The sequence below is a fragment of the Gadus macrocephalus genome, chromosome 6 (assembly GCF_031168955.1).
Source record: "Gadus macrocephalus chromosome 6, ASM3116895v1".
Taxonomy (NCBI): domain Eukaryota; kingdom Metazoa; phylum Chordata; class Actinopteri; order Gadiformes; family Gadidae; genus Gadus; species Gadus macrocephalus.
Window position 1 is genome coordinate 25991321 of NC_082387.1, and position 20229 is coordinate 26011549.

Sequence of the window (20229 nt, forward strand, 5' to 3'; positions counted from 1 at the left end):
TGCGTGCGTGCGTGCGTGTAGAAGCAACATAAACTTTATACAAACAACACAGCAATGTGCAGTCGGTCGAAGATACTTGACCACTATGAGGCCCGCCGCGGCGGTGGGCGACCGCGGCGGTGTGAACCCAGACCCACTGGTTAGAGGAACATCACACCGCTAGGTTTCATCCCGTGGGTTCAAAACCGGTCCAGCACAGTCGGAAACCGAAGCCGAGTTAGCGTCACCGATATTTGAAAAATAGTGGAAAATAGGACAAATAATCATTGTCGGACCGGATATTGGCCTGCATTTTTAGAGTATTATTCTCTTGTCCTTCTTTTGTGCTACGAAACTACAGGCTGACCTCAACAAGTTATCAGTTCTGTTTCAGGCCACGTTTTAACTAGTTCTGTGACGCCCCCTGCTGTCAATCACTCGCAAAGTGTGTGTGTGTGTGTGTGTGTGTGTGTGTGTGTGTGTGTGTGTGTGTGTGTGTGTGTGTGTGTGTGTGTGTGCGTGCGTGTGCGTGTGTGCGCGTGTGTCAGCAGAAAGAAACACAGTATAAACTTGGAGAAACAGGAATTCTATTTGAAGAGCAGAAAGAGGAAATATGAAGATGGAAGAGATGAGCAGAGGACCACACTGAATCACACACGGACACACGGACAGAGAGACTCAACATGGACGGCTGTCTCTTGGCCACAGTGCTCTCTCTGCTGCCAGCCTTCCTGGGAGGTGAGTTTCAAACCTTTAGTTTAGACTCGTGTCTTGTTTGGGTTTGTATTATCTCATTGTACTTAGACCTGTAACTTTGACCACATGCTCAGCCTCTGTATCTCTCAGGTTGTTCGGTTTCAAAGGATTTATTTGAGTTGAGTTTATATTCGATTGACGACAAATGAATAAGGTGTGAATATCTATATATATATATAACTACAGGAATATTTGTCACAACGGTATAGTCCCTTGTCGCATGGCAAACAAAGAGCATGAGCCTAGCCTCAATCTGAACTGCAGTTCCGGCCGGTTCCTATAAGAGACTTTATTTGTCCAAAAGTTATGACTTCAGGACTTCCTGTTTAAGAGTATGACTGGTCACATGACCTCCCTCCCAACAGCCTCTAGAAAGACGGGACGCAGACAAACAGCCCTTCAGTTCAGTTTTACAGCGGCCTTTTGACATCACCCCCCCCCCACCCCCCCCCCACCCCCACCCCCCCCCCTCCTTCCTCCATCACCCCCCCCCCAGCCCAGGGCTCCGCCGACGACAGCTGGTCCATGAAGGTGCCCCCGGAGGTGCGTGCGACCGAGGGCTACCCGGTGGTGCTGCCCTGCTCCTTCAGCCACCCCAACCACACCCCCCACTCCTCCCTGCTGGTGGCCTGGCGGCAGGGCACCACCCGCCTCTTCCACTGCACCACCCACGCCGGCCAGCAGGCCTGCGAGGCCTCCCCCCACCAGGACCCCCGCTACCGGCTGGAGGGGAACCCGCGGGAGCACGACCTCTCCCTGCGCATCAACAGCGCCGCCCTGCAGGACGGAGGCCGCTACTACTGCCGCGTGGAGGTGCCGGGGCACAAGCACGCCAGCTACGAGGACAGGATGGGCACGCTGCTCCGGGTGGAGGGTAGGGCGGGGGCGGGGCTCTGGGGTCGCTCCTTGGGCGTAAAACATTTTTTTGTTTGGTTCCGGTTTCCGACCGACCCTGTCAATTCATGTGCGACCCAAATCATTTTATGAGCTTTAAAAAAAAAAAACAGTTTTTATGCAAACTATAATTACGTTTTGGTACAGTACCTCTTCATTCTGTACAAGGTTGAGCGAATTTTCTCGTTTTTAAATGAAAACAACCTTTCCCTTCCCAGCACCGCCGCGTATCCTGTCCCTGACGGTCCAGGGCAGCGAGGACTCGGGGTTCAGGGCGCAGTGCGAGGTGGAGGGATCCCCTCTTCCGGACATCCAGTGGGTCTCCCCGGACCACCTGCTGCTGGAGGGGCTGGAGGTGGGCCGGCCCCCCGGCCAGGGCTCCTCCCCTTCCCGGCACCACGCCGTCAGCCAGCTCCCTGACATCCGCCCTGGGCAGCAGTACACCTGCAGCGCCACCAACCCCCTGGGCAGGGAGCAGGCCACGCTGTACCTCCTACCCCCCAGGAGGGAGGCCTGCCCAGGGGCCGCCGGCCCTCCTCTCCTGCTCCTGCTCTCGCTGTCCCTGGGGGCCAAGGCCCTGCTGCTAGGGGGGGTGGGGGTGTGGGCGGTGCAGGGAAGGGCCTCGTCTGGCCCTATCTGTAGGTGGAGGTGAGCCGGTCTACAAGCCCACAACCGCTGTATTCCTGGGCTTGGTGTCATAGACCTCTGAAGAATAAGTCCCGCCTCCAAGCCTCCCGGTTCCCTCGGTCAAATGTCGATGGGAAATAACGTGTTTTTTTTTTTGAATGACCGTACATAACAAACTGTAGGCGGCGAGGAAGTTAAAGCTGCGTCACGTGGGTTTCTGGATATTCGGTGCCGTGAGAGTAGCAAACAATTATTAATGCTACTTTAACGGCACAGACAATTAAAAAAAAACAGCTGAAACTAGATGGTTTGTAAAAGTGTGTGGTTCAAAACGTTACGCAGCTTTTACTTCTTGGCCGGCCACAGAGTTTGTTATGTACGATCAGGAGGGGGCCGGAGCCTCGGAGGCGGGACTTGTTCTTCAGAGGTCTTTTCACCCTTTCTATCTCACCCTCACTGGTCGTTTCTCATGTCATGTGATTGGTGATGTCATGCCGTTGTGCTGCATGCTGGGTACTCTGATGATGACCAGACTGGAATCAGGGGAAAGGAGATGACTGGAATGGAGTTTACAAGATTTGGCCAAAGTTTGCTTGTAGATCATTGTTGTGTTTACCTTCATGTGTTGACCTTGCTTTGACTGCATGTTCAAGGGAACACTAGAATAAACTAGAAAGTGCATTTCCTGCAGAAAGTGCTGTCTTGCAAAGTGACCTTGACATTATTTTTAATAAAGCTTCAAAGTTTAAGACGGAAGAGTTCAAAAGTCCAAATGGAGCAAACAATGTAAAAGTGAAATACCTTAACTGTTTAAGCTTGACATTGTGTTTCTAGGTTAAATATCGACGTTGTTCATGCTCCGCCATGTCCGAAAACTTTTGTGATAGCTAGAGCGCGTGACCTCATCACGCTCTAGCCTCAACGGAAGTCAATGAGACTAACTGAAAATATATGACGCTGTACGAAATTATATTGTAGGAAATTAAACTCTGTCGATTCTGAAAAAAAGTATAAATGATATCGAAAATCGGTTTAAATATTTTTGAAGATGAAATTTGGTTGATTTGTTAAAAACGACATTAAAAGTAAAAATTGACCAAATTGCAAAGTCTGAAGTAGTTGAAGTGTCCCATTGACTTCAAATTATAAAATATGCATTTAAAAGCTGAATATTTAAAAAAAGTTCAGAAGACTTAAAAAATGCGAATGATAGCCCGCGATTCCAAGCTCACATGAACATTGTAACCGTGGGATCGAGTCTCTTGGTGAAAAAAGGATAATAATGAAAGATATTAAAGAAGCCTAAAAACCCCAATAGTTTAGCTCAGCTTGCAGTATTCACCAAACTAACAAAAACAACACAACAAGTAGACTTCACATTGTTTAATGAAAACATTTCAAGAACACTCATCAAATATATTTACATAATTTGATATATCTATGTTAATCAAATGTGTGCATGCACATTTTTCTGGATATGCATGCGATAGATCATATAAGTCAAAAGAGCAGCAAGGAAGTGCTGTTGAAATCATATTAGTATTCGAGCATCAACCTGCTCTCTACATGTTACGATCAACTTCTACAGTTCTACACAACGGAACAAGGTAAACTCCAATGTCCTGTCCAGGTGTCTGAGCGGGTCTAAAGTCAAAGGGATGGGCTTAGTCTGGCTGTGACTTGAGGGGTGTGGCCTAGTTCTGTAGGGGGGTGGTGTAAGGTTCAGAAAGGCTGTAGCATACATGGGTGTGCGGTCTAAACTAATTGGGCATTAAAGGAGAACTAAACCCCAGCACCACGTGTAGGCTGGTTTGCCTTGGGCGACTCCCCCACAATGTTAAACACATGCCGTTGCATGCTCTCCCGTGATTGGCTGTTATTGTCACCTTCCAGTCACCTGTGTCAAACCGAAACTGAAGGGGTGTTAATAGGGGAGCCTGCTGGCCCAGAATGGAAACAAATGGGCGGGTCAGGGGGTTTAGTTCTCCTTTAAAGGGCACCCATTCGGTTAGAATGGAGCACAGAAAGGGGCGTGTTCTGTTAGCCGCTTTTCAAGAGTTATCGGAGGAGGTTGGGGGGCTTATAACACAGCGGCACAGCAGAAGTACAGCAGCTCTCGTCGCTCCAGCCAAAGTCTTTGTTGGGGTCCAGGCTCATCATGGCACACTGGCCCTCCTCTTCTCCCCCGGGCTCCCCCTTCCCCCAGTGGGTGACCAACACCTCCTCCTTGTTCAGCCGGTACCAGTCGCCCGTCAGAGAACTCCGGCGGTAGCCGATCCACACCTGCTCCAGCGTCTTGTTCATGGCGTGGAGTTTAGGGGCGAGGAAGCGTATCTCGACACCGTCCATGGCGGCCAGCTCTAGGCCCAGATCCCGGCAGAACTTGATGGACTCCACCCAGCCCATCTCTTCAACTCCTATGTTAACCAGCTCCGGATCCAGGACGCAGCCCTTCAGGCCTGGTCCACAATGGGAAGAGAGATAATACATCAGATCAGGTTGGGATGTATTAGATGGCATTAGATTAAATTGGATTGGATCAGATTGGGTAGGATTAGAACAGCCTTGATTAGGTTTGGTTGATTTGCACGGATTAGATTCAATTTCGTTGGATTAGATCGGATTAGCTAAAAACAGTTGGATTATGTCAGATTGGTTTGGATTAGAAATGATTGCATTGGATATGATTTGATTCCATTCAGTTATCCAATAACATTGAGTTTTGATAGACAATCAAGTATATATTTTGAAAATGAAATAATTGTTACTACCAGAACTAACCAGTGCCTTTACAAACGTTGCACTACAATACCTACTTGTGGACTTGCTGATGATGGGGGCAGGGTTTCCAAACAATGTGGTATCGCTGGTTCCCAATTCATAGACGGCAATCATGGACTCGGGGTGCCAGAATACGTCTTGATAAAGGTCCAGTGGGACGCGAGTAGAGACATAGTGGGTGGTCAGGATGGGGCTCCAAACTGGAGCATCGAGGGGAATAGGCCCGTGATGAACCAAATCTTTGTGATCCTCGTGGACGATGACAACAGCAAATCTTGGAATGGACCCAAGGTGGGGGTTTCCATGGATCTTGAAACAGGCAGCGAATTCCTCTTCTGGCAAGACGCTGAGCAGCAAGCCGGGTATGTGGAAGAGCACTGAGCCGAAGGACTGCACTGTGGGGTGGTCCGGATCGTAGGGAAGAGGGCTAGGGTTTCCTGCTACGAGCAGAACCGCTTGCTTTTCGCTACCGGTCATGAAATCAGGTGGGATGAAGTAGTTGAGCTTGGTGGCACTCTCTGGGTCCAGAGGAGTGACCATCATCCCACAGGTGCAGTTGAAGATGGTGAAGCACGGATGACCAAAGAGAACAGACACGGGCTCAGTAGCATCCACCTCGTACTCCGCAGCCACGTTTGACATCCAGAACTGAGCCAGTTCAAACGGTGCGAGAGAAACCGTCTGATCACCATCGCCTTTCCACTGGACATCGTTTGCTGCACCAGTGTTCATGACGACGACCGTGAATGGGGCTCTCTCTGGTATCTCTGATGTAGGATCCGCCAGGATCTCTGTTATCGTGCTGGGTGTTGGTGGGATCTTGTACACTTTGCCCAACTTGTCAGTCGCTTTTACCAGAGAGGTCTGGATGCTTTGGTCTTTGCTGTTGATGATTCGGACGATGATGGGCTTGTTGCTTTTGATTTGGATGGTTTTGTTGGAGGTTGGGTTTCTCCGCAGCTCCGCACCAAATATGTTAACAGTTATTGTAATTGCTCGACTCATTTCATCATTTTGCATGGGTATTCCGTCTGACTTATATTCGACCACAGTCCCACCTTCCAAGGAAAAGATTTCAATAGCCTTAAGAGATGTGATGGGATGGTAGTGAGCGATGTTTTCTGGGAAAGCCACCAGGAACTGAAGGCCACTGCTGTTCAGATTCAATGGATCTGTGGGAAACACAATATTCAGCTGAAACAACTTCTTTAAAGGACCGTGGACTCACTGGCTCGACCCTACATCCGAACTACACTCTATCAAGATGGATCTCATTGTCTTTTAACTCATTTTCCTTTTCTTCTTTACTCAATGTCAAACAATGCCACACAATTTGAAATGGAAAATTTGGTAGCTTTTGAATTTTGGAACGCACCTAGCTGAGCATGGGCGGTTGGAAGAATCAGGAGGAGGGCTAGCGAGATCATCGTAGATTCATCAAGGACCCAGCCGAGATTCATCATCTGGATACTGGGAGGTTGGGTAGTAAAGTATAGTATAGGAATATTTAATACATTATAGTATGGAAATTATAGTATAGTGTAATTCAGTATAATGAAGTATCATATAGTACAGTATAGTGTCATCATGTCGTGTAATGTAGTCCAGTATAGGCCTGCGCTGTAAAAAAAAAGTTATCTTACAGGGAATGTTCTGTATTATTTTGCATGCATAATTAGGGAAATCAGTCGTGTGTATTCCTTAACATCGCAGGTCACTTAGCACGAGTGGTAAAGGGGATTTTCTTTTCAGTGTCAGTGTTACGCCCTTTTTGCAGAGACATTGTATTGCCACAGAGGGACCCCACGGCGCCCCCTGGTGGATAGGGCTAATGGCCAAGTTCCTATCTCTTTCCAATGAATTGATTAATTAATTACTGTCTTTATTTGCAATTTGTTTCAATGGTGGATTTTGACATGCTTTGTGAAATTGAATACATACATGTCCTTGAGGACCTCTTTAATATATTAGAGACCCTAGGTCTCTATAGCTCACTCACAATAGTCCTTGACCCCTAGTCACCTGCTAAATACATCTATTCCGGTATGGCTAGAATCATAGTATATTGTCTACAACTTTTAGTAAACCGTAAAATTGTTTCTCATTGACTGAAGTATATGAAATGAAATGCACATTTACTGCTAGAAATTTTATCAAAACACATAAAAATGCAGAAACTATCCTAAAATGTTACATGTTCCACTAAGAATAAAATGACTCTTGAGGATCAGAGAGTAGTCATTCGTTGCCCATTCAAATAAGTATCAGTGCATTTGGGCATTAAACAGAATATTTCCAAAGCCTAACTGAAACAGCATTATTCTGACTTCAACTCCATAAATCAATTTCAACACTCTAACTTTTAAACAACAACAAACTTTCTTCATATAATTGTGGTAGCATCCCTGTCTTCACTTGTCCAAGAACCACGCTCGTTGTTTAGACCGACCGCCCATGGGCGTAGCGGCCGCGGGGTACGCGGGGGACATGTCCCCCCCACTTCCCGTATCTGTGCCCTCTGTCCCCTGCACTTTTTACAGCCATTACAACCATTCAATTAACTTCTAACACATGGAAACGCGTTTTTCCGAGCCGCCTTTGAACGCATTATGAGCAGGCGGAACCAGGTGGCAAACACCGATGTCATGTTGTGATTTCAATCACACAGACGTTGATTCAGATGTGTTTCAAGCATGTTCAGCAAACCAGCAGCTGCCAAGAGGCCAAAAACGTTACATTGTTTTTTCCAAACAAACCGTGTAAGTTGAGTAATGCTGTTGCATGTTGTTTAGTCGAATGATGACTGACTAATAGATGTCAATATATCAAGTTAAGCTAGTCAACAATTGTTAACTGTTACCTATGTTAAATCGCTTGCTAGGTGCAGAGATGATAGTAACTAGTTACATTTACTCTGTTACATTTACTTGAGTAACTTTTTGGATAAATTGTACACTTAAGAGTTGTTTTACTGCAAAATACTTTTTTACTTAAATTATTCTAAAGTAACAATACTCCCACTTGACGACAAGTTTTGGCTACTCTACCACCTAGGAATAAACCCTCTCCTCCCAATTCTGCACAGAACTTGTGCTCACGGTTGTTTTGCACATATTTTTTAATCTTCATACAATTGAAAGAGCAGGGTCAGGGAGGAGACAGTGGACCAGAGTCCAGCAGCAGCAGGAATGAACTGGGAGGGTATTCACAGCAGTTGAGGAGAAATTATCGATAGGATAAAAGTGACTTTGCGATTAATTTCCACAGCTACGTCATCGCTACTATTCTTAATACTATTTATAAGTTTTGCTTTGCATATCTATTATCTATATCATTGCAGGAGAAATTATAACTGGCTAAGGAAATGTCTATAGGATAAGAGTGACTCTAAGATTAGTTTAGTTTATATTCAAAGAGACTTTTTGTTTATTATTTATTTGCTGATACTATTTGACTACTGCACTATTTGTGTTTTAAAGGAAGCAGGTATAGGTCATACCATTTGTCTTAGTCTTGATTAATTTTGCACATCTGTGCTGTCATAGTTGACGACGGCAAATGTAAAATAATTACATCTCCATGTCGATATGTTTATTGTTGTCACTTTCACTTGTCACTTCTTGCCATTAAATTAAATTATGTGGCTTATTACCCTGTCACTTCCATTCCATTTTGGTGCTGATCATTTGAAACAGGAATGGTGTTTTACAGAACTTTTCGTGTTCAGTGTTGTCATTTGGCACTTAATTATCTGGCTACTTACCCTGTAGATGCTCGAGGAGTTATGCAGCTTTAACTTTAGATTTTGATTGTAAATCATTTTAAAGAACTAAAGTCGGTCCCCTGGTGCTGTGCTGTTTGTGGTTATGTAGCCACTAAGGAGAGGTGCGAGAATGCGAGAGGATGATAAATCACTCAATAGACCTCTGAACAATTTGTCCCCCTCACTTCTGAAATGATGGCTACGCCCCTGGGTTGGTTAACACGTTATGGTAGGCTGTAGCCAAGCTGAAAACAAACTTCTCCCATTCCGACTCTCTCGCTCTTTTCCCAGTCCCTGCTACAAGTATCTCACCTCCGCAAGGCCCGCCCCCCTCCTTCTGAGCGCCCAATAATAACATCGACCTGGAACACAATGCAACTCCCCCGCCCCAACACAACCTAGAGCTTTGAGTGTGCGCGCGCGAGAACGTTGGTGTGTCCATCGTGTCTCAGATACCGCATGTGAGCGATATTTTCAATGTGTCCTACCGTGAGGCTGCACTTTGCGTTGTCAAGTATGCAGTCTTCACGCTAATGGTAACGTTCCTCTGACAACTTACATCGCAACGTTATGTAACGTTAGCTTTTTTAATGTAACCTAAATGCTATTGTTAAGTCTAATAAAGCAAATCTTCAATGTCTGAAACACAATTAAGGCAATTTTTATAATTCACAAGTTGCTCCTATTCAGCAAGTAAGTTTGTTTGCTTTGGGAGGAAGAGTGTCCAACTTGTCTTATTTATGTATTTTTAATCCACAAGCCCATCCCCACATTTTCATAGACACAAAAGTTACCACTCAGCAAATTAAAAACATTAGTGGCCGAAATTCAAGTTTGAATGGTGGTTGTGTAAGCTTGTTCTTTTTACAGATTCCCATAGATTTATTTTGTTTTCTATCGTTCAATATTTAACATGCAAAAATTGATTTCAGAGCCAGTCAACATTAGTCAAACTAATAAGATAAGATATGACTTTATAAATCCCCTGGGAAAAAAAATAGGGATGTTTGCTATGTGGTGCTTTTGGAATAAATTCAGGAGTCGAAAAAAAAGTGATAACTAGTCAAATGTTGAAATGATGATTGTTTGAATGTGTATTTCTTGGCCTACCCGCATGTGAAAATGTAATGTTTCAATACAACTGAACATTTTCATGTTAAAGGTGTCATTGCATTCTTTTTTCATTCATTTTGCGGTGGTCACTGGTATCAATGAACGCCCTGTGAGTCGGTTTTGGTGAAAAAAATGCTCTGGTGCTCCTGTTTCACTAGTGTGGTGGAGGAGGTGGGCGGGGAGGAGCGAAAGGATTTTGTCTCTTACTCATACATATTCATGACGTGCAAAGGTCTCGCCTCTGATTGACTAAGAGCACTGTCAGAGAGAGAGAGAGAGAGAGAGAGAGAGAGAGAGAGATATATCTATCGGCCAAGAAAGAAGAATTGAGGAAGAAATGGTTGGCTTGAACATTCACCCACCGTGCCCCAGGCCCAGGCACTCCCGCGACTCCTGGCCACGGCGACTCCGTCGTACCCAGGGCACCGCGGCCCGGGCACCGTGACCTTGGCCAGGGCATTGCGGGTACCGTGACCGCGGACCCGGAAACCATAGCCGAGGCCGAGGCATGCCCGCGTCTCCCGCCGTGCCCCGTGAATGAATGAATGAATGTCCAATCCAACCATTTCTCCCTCAACTCTTCTTTCTTGGCCAAGAGATACAACGTTGTTTTGTTATCGCCACAAATAGCACAGGCACAAATTTCATCTGCAATGTAAGCACCTTGCTGTTACCTCCTCCTACCTGCCGATATCAGCTCTGTGTCACCTGGCCGCAAAATCAATACCCTCTTCCCGTGGTCGGTCGCAAGCCAAGGGGGGCAAGGCCATGAATACTAATTCACCAACTTACATCAGTTGGTGAGGCTTTTCTAATTCACTCGTTAATGCGTCTATTTTCTTTCCTTTTACTAATGCAGGCAAACGAGGTGGAAGAACATTTTCACGTTCAGCATGCATATGCAACTCTGAGTTACCAATCGTATTTCGAAAGGAACATGATTAAACGGTTTCTCGTGGAATGAAACATTTAAAGGGGTGATGTTATACTTTTTTGTCTTTGGCTTTTGCTGGAGAGTGTTATGTGCCATTGTTACAAGGTTATTTAAGGTCTGCTAAGCTCATGAGTCGAAGGAGTCTGCTAAAAATATAGGTCAGAGCCAGGAGGGTGACTCGTGCCTATGGACTTTTCTCGGTGCCAAAGTAAATTTCTTCCCAAAGAAGACGACCTGAAGAATGAGTGGTTACAATTCATTTTGACCACCATCCCCTGTAGTATTTCCCCAGCCTTGCATTGTGTTTGCTTCATATTACTTAGAACCGGGCACCGTACGTTGCAGGGTGTTTGCCTCGGTTGGCCCTTACAGAAAGGACACTACCCACTTTGTTGGCCAAACCTGGACCTTAACGATGACAACATGTAAAGGTGCGTTACCACCAAAAATAAAGGTCTGGCGCAAATCCATACAAAGTCAATGCATAGACGCGAATAGGAGCAAATCTTCCAGGCAGGAGGGGCAGAGAGGCCATGAAGGGCCCATATCTCTGTGGGCTCCGTCACACGTTTGCTGGTTTTCTTCATCGTAGATGGATGAAGTAGTAGACTGGTAGATGACTGGTTGAAAGGGAGGGAACGCCGCGTTGTGCCGCGTTATGTACACGTTGCCATGAGGAATGTGGGCCGACGCCCAGGTTGATTGGTGAATTACTCAAATGTTCAGTTCTGTTGATCGGGCACACGGGACAAGCCCATAAGGCGAAGCCTGGATAAAATAGAACTTGGTCTTTGATGAGGTGTTTGAGGACCCATCGCCATTTGTTGTAGACGGTCCCCATCTACCCATCGCTCTTCCGACCCGTCAGCCCAGTTTGAGGGACCCCCGAAGGAGGCAGTTGTTGCCCACCGTGTCTCCCGCTTTAGTCAAGGGGCGGCCGGAACCCCACATACTGTCCAGTCGGATCAGGAAACTCCTGGCGTATCCGGAGCACAACACACAACGGGATGACCGCCCTGACGTTCCATCCCAAGCAGCCCAGGCACCAGCGGACGACGCTGCGTTTGGACAGAGATTTGTTACGCCTGTATTCAAAACAAGCTTACACGTCCACCACCCAAACTTGAATTTCGGCCACTAATGTACTTAATTAGCTTGAAAAAAACTGATCAATGAAATGGAGGCTTTTTTACCATGACAATGTTATGATGCACTTAACATTGGCTACAATACTGCATTAATGATACTTTATTAGTTGCTTTATTAGAATTGCCAATAACGTCATCATTACATAGCTACAAGCACACTCAACAAATACATTTATATAAATCTATATATCTAAGTTAATCAAATGTGTGTCTATGTTTGCATGCACATTATTCTGCTTATGCAGGTGATGGATCGTTTCAGTCATAAGAGTTACGTAAAGGAATTGCTGTTAAAATCATATTAGTATTCCAGCATCAACCTCCTCTCTACAAGTTACAATCTAAGCAACGCAACAAGGTAAATTGTCCTGTCCAGGTGTCTGGGCAGGTCTAAAGTCAAAGGGATGGGCTTAGTCTGGCTGTGACTTGGAGGGGTGTGGCCTAGTTCTGTAGGGGGGTGGTGTAAGGTTCAGAAAGGCTGTAGCATACATGGGTGTGCGGTCTAAACTAATTGGGCATTAAAGGAGAACTAAGCCCCAGCACCACGTGTAGGCTGGTTTGCCTTGGGCGACACCCCCACAATGTTAAACACATGCCGTTGCATGCTATCCCGTGATTGGCTGTTATTGTCAACTTCCTGTCACCTGTGTCACACCTAAACAGAAGGGGTTTTAATAGGGGCGCCTGCTGGCCCAGAATGGAAACAAACGGTCAGGGGGTTTAGTTCTCCTTTAAAGGGCACCCATTCGGTTAGAATGGAGCACAGTAAGGGGCGTGTTCTGTTAGCCGCTTTTCAAGAGTTATTGGAGTTCAATCAGGAGGTTGGGGGGCTTATAACACAGCGGCACAGCAGAAGTACAGCAGCTCTCGTCGCTCCAGCCAAAGTCTTTGTTGGGGTCCAGGCTCATCATGGCACACTGGCCCTCCTCTTCTCCCCCGGGCTCCCCCTTCCCCCAGTGGGTGACCAACACCTCCTCCTTGTTCAGCCGGTACCAGTCGCCCGTCAGAGAACTCCGGCGGTAGCCGATCCACACCTGCTCCAGCGTCTTGTTCATGGCGTGGAGTTTAGGGGCGAGGAAGCGTAGCTCGACACCGTCCATGGCGGCCAGCTCTAGGCCCAGATCCCGGCAGAACGTGATAGACTCCACCCAGCCCATCTCTTCAACTCCTATGTTAACCAGCTCCGGATCCAGGACGCAGCCCTTCAGGCCTGGTCCACAATGGGAGGAGAGATAATACATCAGATCAGGTTGAGATGGATAAAATTGGAATAGATTAGGTTGGATTATATCAGATTGGTTTGGATTAGAAATGACTGCATTGGATATGATTTGATTCCATTCAGTTATCCAATAACATTGAGTGTTGATTGACAATCAAGTATATTTGAAACTGAAATAACCAGAACTAACCAGTACCTTTACAAACGTTGCTGTACAATACCTACTTGTGGACTTGCTGATGATGGGGGCAGGGTTTCCAAACAACGTGGTCTCGTTGGTTCCCAATTCATAGACGGCAATCATGGACTCGGGGTGCCAGAAGACATGTTTTTCATGGTCCAGTGGGACGCGAGTAGAGACATAGTGGGTGGTCAGGATGGGGCTCCAAACTGAAGCATCGAGGGGAATAGGCCCGTGATGAACCAAATCTTTGTGATCCTTGTGGACGACGACAATAGCGAATCGTGGAATGGACCCAAGGTAGGAATTTCCTTGGATATGAAAACAGGCGGCGAATTCCTCTTCCGGCAAGATGTTGAGCAGCAAGCCGGGTATGTGGAAGAGCACTGAGCCGAAGGACTGCACTGTGGGGTGGTCCGGATCGTAGGGAAGAGGGCTACGGTTTCCTGCTACGAGCAGAACCGCTTGCTTTTCGCTACCGGTCATGAAATCAGGTGGGATGAAGTAGTTGAGCTCGGTGGCACTCTCTGGGTCCAGAGGAGTGACCATCATCCCACAGGTGCAGTTGAAGATGGTGAAGCACGGATGACCAAAGAGAACAGACACAGGCTCAGTAGCATCCACCTCGTACTCCGCAGCCACGTTTGACATCCAGAACTGAGCCAGTTCAAACGGTGCCAGAGAAACCGTCCGATCACCATCGCCTTTCCACTGGACATCGTTTGCTGCACCAGTGTTTATGACGACGACCGTGAATGGGGCTTTCTCTGGTACCTCTGATGGTTCAGCCCGGAGCTCTGTTATCGTGCTGGGAGTTGGTGGGATCTTGTACACCTTGCCCAACTTGTCATTCGCTTTGAACAGGGAGGTCTGGATGCTTTGGTCTTTGTTGTTGATGGTTCGGACGATGACGAGCTTGTTGCTTTTGATTTTGATAGTACCGTTGGATATTTGCTTTCGCCGCAGCTCGTTCGACTCATGAAAGTTCTGAAGTATGCGCTGGTTTTTGTTCATGTTATGGCTGAATATTTCTTCTCCCCTTGACTCAAATTCGACTACAGTGTTGTCTTCCATGGAAAATATGTCGATATCGTGACGTGATCCGATGGGATGGTAGTGAGCAATGTTTTCTGGGAAAGCCACCAGGAACTCAAGGCCACTGCTGTTCAGATTCAATGGACCTGTGGGGAACACAATATTCAGCTGAAACACCTTCTTTAAAGGACCTGTCTAACTGATCAAACCATAATACACTACAACATCCGCTATCAATACTATTTGTCAAAGTTATTTAGCGTGAGCCCGCCTCCTCAGCCTTCACAACTGCAGGTGACCCCGGATGGACTCACTGGCTCGTTCTCAAGCGCTGAGTCTGTAGAATAACAGGCTATACTGAGAGCTGGGATGGACTCACTGGCTCTCTATCTAGAGCCGAACCACTGGCTACCAAGATGGATCTCATTGTTTTTTTTGAAGTAATTTTTCTTCTCTACTAAATGTTCATACAATGGTATGGTATACAATGGTATAACTTTTATTCATTTGATTCCCAGTGGTTCTGTCATTTTAAGTGGAAGATTTTGTAGCTTTTCCAAAAATGGACCCTTTTAAGTCAACCAGCTGCAATCTCTGAAACATGTTGTGGTCAGCCTCCAGTAAGTAGAGGCCGAAGGCAGACTCACAAGGCCATTTATATTGAAGGTTGGACCGTACCTAGCTGAGCGTGGGCGGTCGGAAGTATCAGGAGGAGGGCCAGCAGGTTCATTGTGGCTTTACCAAGGACCCAGCCGAGATTCATCTTCTGGATACTGGGAGGTTAAACAGGTGGGTGGTTAGTACAGTATAGTATAGGAAGCCATTACTATATTATAGTATGGGAAATTGAGTATAGTGTAATTTAGTATTGTGAAGTGTCATGTAGTACATTATAGTGTAATTTAGTATCATGTAGTGTCATGCATTACAGTATGTACTGTAAAAATATTTACAGGCAATGTTCTGTATTATATTGCATGTCAAATTAGAGAAATCTGTCATGTGTTCCTTAAAATTGCAGGTAATTTGGCATGAGTTGTTTCTGTTCAGGTCTAGGGTTACGCCCGCCCCCTTTTTGCAGAGATATGACATTTACTTAACTTCCAATAAGTTTCAATGGTATATTTTGAAGATGCTTTGTGAAATTGAATACATATATGTCCTTGAGGCCCTCTTTAATATAGAAGAGATCCTAGATCTCTAGGGGCCTCTACGAATAGTCCAATCTCCCAACCTTTAAGCCTCCTTTACGTCATTGGGTCAAAGAAGAAGAAAAGGTGCTTCCTTTGGAACATAGGAAAAGATAGCGCTGTTTAAAATGAATTCGACTCCACTTTTCCTAAACAACATCAATGTTTGACCTCTAGCGTCTCTATGGTGGAATTACAGTTTTCCGAAGTTGTTTTACAACAAGCGCTCTTTTGGTCCATGCATTCTTGTCATATTTATTTTAATCAGGTCGTCGCCAACAGACGACGGACTTGGCCTACGAAAATATTTTAGGCCAGTTGAATCCCAATTCAAATGGGAAAAAAAGAGTCTCAACTTATGTCGATGTTGAAATGAACTGCCCCCAGAAGGCTTTCTTAAATGTGCAGTGGCGGGGGGGGGGGGGGGGGGGAGTAATCTATGCTAAAGGAGAGTTAAAGGAAGCATTGAGGCTCCTTTCCTAAGCTTCTATACAATTCGAACCACCTTTCCTACAAGCACTTAGTGTTGGAGGGATAGTGAATCCCCATGTCCATCCCCCATCCCCATGGACACAAACGCTACCGTTCATACTGGAGTTTTACTTTTTATTCCAAGTGTAATATAGTGTAGCCTATGGCAGTTTAAAGATGAGGGGGATTATGATAAGTGGATGTGCATTCTTTAATCCCCCCATGTTTAGGAGACGTTCGTTTTTGAGGTTGTTTCCCTGTTCAAGAATTATAATAGGCTATCACTCTTTCTTTAATTTGTATGCAAATCGAATGTTGAAGGGGTGATATGCTTTTTTGGCATTCCCTTTGCTTTAGAGTGTTACACGCCATTGTTACAAGGTTGTTTAAGGTCTGATAATCTAAAAAATGTAAGTCCGAGCCAGGGGGATGACTCGCGCCCTCCGAGAACACCCCTCATCAAGTGCGTGAATCACTGTTCTCTGTGCCAAAGCAAATTTCCATTGCATGGTCTTTCCAAAGAACACGACATGAAGCATGAGCGGTTACACTTCCTTTTGACCACCATATATGACAATAATAAAAGTAAAGTGTACGATAAAGCACTGGCAGCGCTTCTTAGTAATTTTGGTAGCATAAAAGCAGAATACATAATGTTGAATGAATACGAGACTGAATTCATGCATTAAAAACGAGTGACGTTATTACGTGGTGATTGCAGTCAGGAACGAAGGAACGTACAATGTCGATGACAACACTATACACTATATGAAACACTATACATACACACACACACACTCACAGAACATATGACACAACTTGTATTAACAATAAAAACAATATAATGAAGACAAAGGTTATAAGATGCAAGAAATACACACAACTATCGGGTTGTAACCATTGCGAGAAGTCTGCATGGTTTATGGGATGAATAGATCCTTGACTCGTTCCTTGATAATGTATACAATCTTGTACCTTTGCCGTTTCATCCGCTTTTAAAATATTTTTTTGGAAAACATTTTATGGCAGAGAGGCCATGAAGGGCCCGTATCTCTGTGGGCTCCGTCACACGTTCGCTGGCTTTCTCCATCGTAGATGGATGAAGCAGTAGACTGGTGGGAGGTGGAACGCTGCTGTGCATGAACACGTGCCGTGAGGAATGTGGCCGACGCCCAGGTTGATTGGTGAATTGCTGAAATGTTCAGTTGTGGCGGGTGGGCGCACGGGACAAGCCCATAAGGCGAAGCCTGGATGAAATAGAACACATGTTCATGGAACTAAGAAAAGTACTACGACACAAAGTGACTGAGAATGCTACGTTTTGCAAACTATGTAGATGCCATGCTTAGCCTGGTCTTTGATGAGGTGTTTGAGGACCAATAACCATTAGTTGAAGACGGTCCCCATCTCCCCAACTCTCCTCCAACCCGTCAGCCCAGTTTGAGGGACACCAAAGGAGGTAGTTGTTGCCCGCCGTGTCTCCCGCTTTAGTCAAGGGGCGGCCGGAACCCCACATACTGTCCAGTCGGATCAAAGAACTCCTGGCGTGCCCGGAGCACAACACACGACGGGATGACCGCCCTGACGTTCCGTCCCAAGTAGCCCCAGCACCATGCTGCGATTGGACAGACACCCAGAATTAAAGCAAGCTTACACGTCCAACATCCAAACTTCAATTTAGGCCACTAATGTACTTTGCTGAATGGTTACGTTTGTATCTAAAATGTAACATTAGCTTGAAAGCAGATGATCAATGAAAACAAGGCTGTTTTTCCATGACTATTTTATGATGCACTTAACATTAGCTACATTACTGCATTAATAGACCAGATAGTTGCTTTATTATTAGACTTGCCAATAAAATTAAGGTTACATAGCTATTTTACAAGCTAACGATACTTAACATTATGGTTGCAATAGAGGAATGCTAACGCTAGCTAGTGTTACAGTAGGCATTATCAGAGTAATGTTATCAGAGTAATATTAGCTTCATTACAAAAGTGCAGCCTGACGGTAGGACACATTGAAAATATAATTCACACGTTTTCTGAGACACTTACCTCAACCGTTGGTCGGTTAACTTGTCGACTGTGGCTTCCCTACGAAGCAGACTAAAAATCGTTGGCAAAATTGAATCTGCGTTTTCTGATTGCATGATGGACACCCATGTTTGCGCACGCACACTCATAAATGGCTTTGAAGAAAGTCAGTTGTTGATAAAAAGTTTGAATGTTGGATTGATTTATGGAATCGAAATTACAATAATGCTGTTTCAATTAGGTTCAATACCAAATACACTGATCTTTCTCACGTTGAGAATCCTATGATCCTCAACCTAAACGACAGAAGAGATCTTAGTCAGTACGACTAGAATGTAGATTATTGACAGTAGCCTATAGAGAGTACCGTCCCTGTCCGCCATAACAAAAAGGATAACATCCTTTATTTTCGGTGGCAAATGCAACGTTTTAAGATTGTTTCAGCATTAAAATTAAAAAAATTTTTGATAGGAACATTTATAGCAGTAACAGCATTACATTTGTGTATTCTTCAGTCATTGTGTGTATATGAAGTTTGGATTGTTATTTAATGCAACATTAAAACTTACTAAAAATAGTAAATAATATACCATAATATACCACCTTATATATTAAAGAGGGCCTCAAGGACATATAAGTATTCAATTTCACAAAGCATCATCAAAATGTACCATTGAAACACATGGGAAATAAAGATAGTAATTAATTCATCTATTCATTGGAAAGAGATGGGATCCTGGCCATTAGCCATAACCTCCAGGGGGCGCCGTGGGATCACTCTGAGAAGGGGGCGGGCATAACCCGAACCCTGAGCTGCTGATGGAACACAGTTCTGATACAATTCACACTACTGGCACAATACACACTACTGGGGATACACACTGCTAACCCGATACACACTACTGGCACAATACACACTACTGACCGATACACACTACTGGCACAATACACACTACTGACCGATACACACTACTGGCACCATACACACTACTGACCGATACACACTACTGACACGATACACACTACTGGCACAATACACACTACTGACCGATACACACTACTGACACGATACACACTACTGGCACAATACACACTACTGGGGTGGGGATACACACTACTAACCCGATACACACTACTGGGGATACACACTACTGGGGATACACACTACTGGGGATACACACTACTGACCGATACACACTGCTGGGGATACACACTACTGATTTGGTCATTACATGCATTTCTTCATCATCATGAAAGGGAAAATACTGCATGTAAAATATAACCTCCGATTTTATTTAAAATCACATATGAAGCATTATATTAATGTATCTTAAATTATGGTTTATTACCTGTAATTTGGTGAGATAATTCCAAACAATTCCTGTAAAATGCATACAAATTCTTACGTGTATAATGTAGTTTAATGTATTAAAATTTAGTGTTACGTCATACAGTATAGTAGAATGTAGTATAATATAGTTTAATATCGGATAGTGTAATGTAGTTTAATGTAGTATAGTGTAATGTAGTATATTGTAGTTTATTGTAGACCAGTATTGTAATATAGTGTAGTGTAATGTAGTATAGAACTCCCTGGAGTGAATTGTTAAACCTCATTTTTAAGGTAAACCAATCAATCCATCAATTATATTTTTACAGAAACACAAAATGTAAAGTATTATTTATTAATCCAAAACCTTGAATCCCCAAAAAATGGTTAATTGTGAATATTTTTTTCTGCATGATGCACATTGGTTCTCCTTCTGTTAAGTTATTAAAAAATAGGAAAGGTTCTTTACCTGATTTGACGCAGCTGTCTGTCTGTCCTCATCCCTGGGTTGCGACTGGCTGAAGTCTTGGGAGCTTATTTTTCTTCTTCGATGAGAGAATCACATTTGCCAGTCAAACTACCGGCCACCTGAAACTCTTTGCATGAGGGGGGTGTGATGATGGATTAAGACCGGGTCCTTATCAAGGTTTTTATAAGGAGAAGCCTGCGTTGCACCCTTATCCTCAGAACAATAGGCTTCAGATAGTATACACATTAAGGCTTTCACTAATATCCATACATCCATGTATTTACATAACGTGTTTAT

General features: G+C 44.8%; 2 protein-coding genes across 2 annotated transcripts; one reads left to right on the plus strand and one right to left on the minus strand.

Moving 5' to 3' along the window:
- Positions 1–50: 50 nt before the first annotated feature.
- On the plus strand, positions 51–2564 carry si:dkey-11p23.7 (V-set and Ig domain-containing protein). Its single transcript, XM_060055233.1, has 3 exons — positions 51–717; positions 1232–1609; positions 1848–2564. The coding sequence occupies exons 1-3, from the start codon at positions 663–665 to the stop codon at positions 2279–2281; spliced, it is 867 nt and encodes a 288-aa protein (XP_059911216.1). The 5' UTR covers positions 51–662; the 3' UTR covers positions 2282–2564.
- Positions 2565–12088: 9524 nt separating this feature from the next.
- Positions 12089–19969, minus strand: LOC132460173 (uncharacterized). Its single transcript, XM_060055232.1, has 5 exons — positions 19933–19969; positions 19483–19514; positions 15112–15206; positions 13443–14579; positions 12089–13205 (listed from the first exon to the last, which is right to left on the minus strand). The coding sequence occupies exons 3-5, from the start codon at positions 15194–15196 to the stop codon at positions 12796–12798; spliced, it is 1632 nt and encodes a 543-aa protein (XP_059911215.1). The 5' UTR covers positions 15197–15206; positions 19483–19514; positions 19933–19969; the 3' UTR covers positions 12089–12795.
- Positions 19970–20229: the final 260 nt, after the last annotated feature.

Excerpts from the sequence above, each read along its gene's own strand:
- si:dkey-11p23.7 (XM_060055233.1), top strand. The coding sequence starts at position 663 with ATGGACGGCTGTCTCTTGGCCACAGTGCTCTCTCTGCTGCCAGCCTTC. Across the intron at positions 718-1,231 it reads GCTGCCAGCCTTCCTGGGAG|CCCAGGGCTCCGCCGACGAC; the intron begins GTGAGTTTCAAA and ends CCCCCCCCCCAG. Across the intron at positions 1,610-1,847 it reads CACGCTGCTCCGGGTGGAGG|CACCGCCGCGTATCCTGTCC; the intron begins GTAGGGCGGGGG and ends TTCCCTTCCCAG.
- LOC132460173 (XM_060055232.1), bottom strand. The coding sequence starts at position 15,196 with ATGAATCTCGGCTGGGTCCTTGGTAAAGCCACAATGAACCTGCTGGCC. Across the intron at positions 14,580-15,111 it reads GACCGCCCACGCTCAGCTAG|GTCCATTGAATCTGAACAGC; the intron begins GTACGGTCCAAC and ends TGTTCCCCACAG. Across the intron at positions 13,206-13,442 it reads CATCATCAGCAAGTCCACAA|GCCTGAAGGGCTGCGTCCTG; the intron begins GTAGGTATTGTA and ends ATTGTGGACCAG.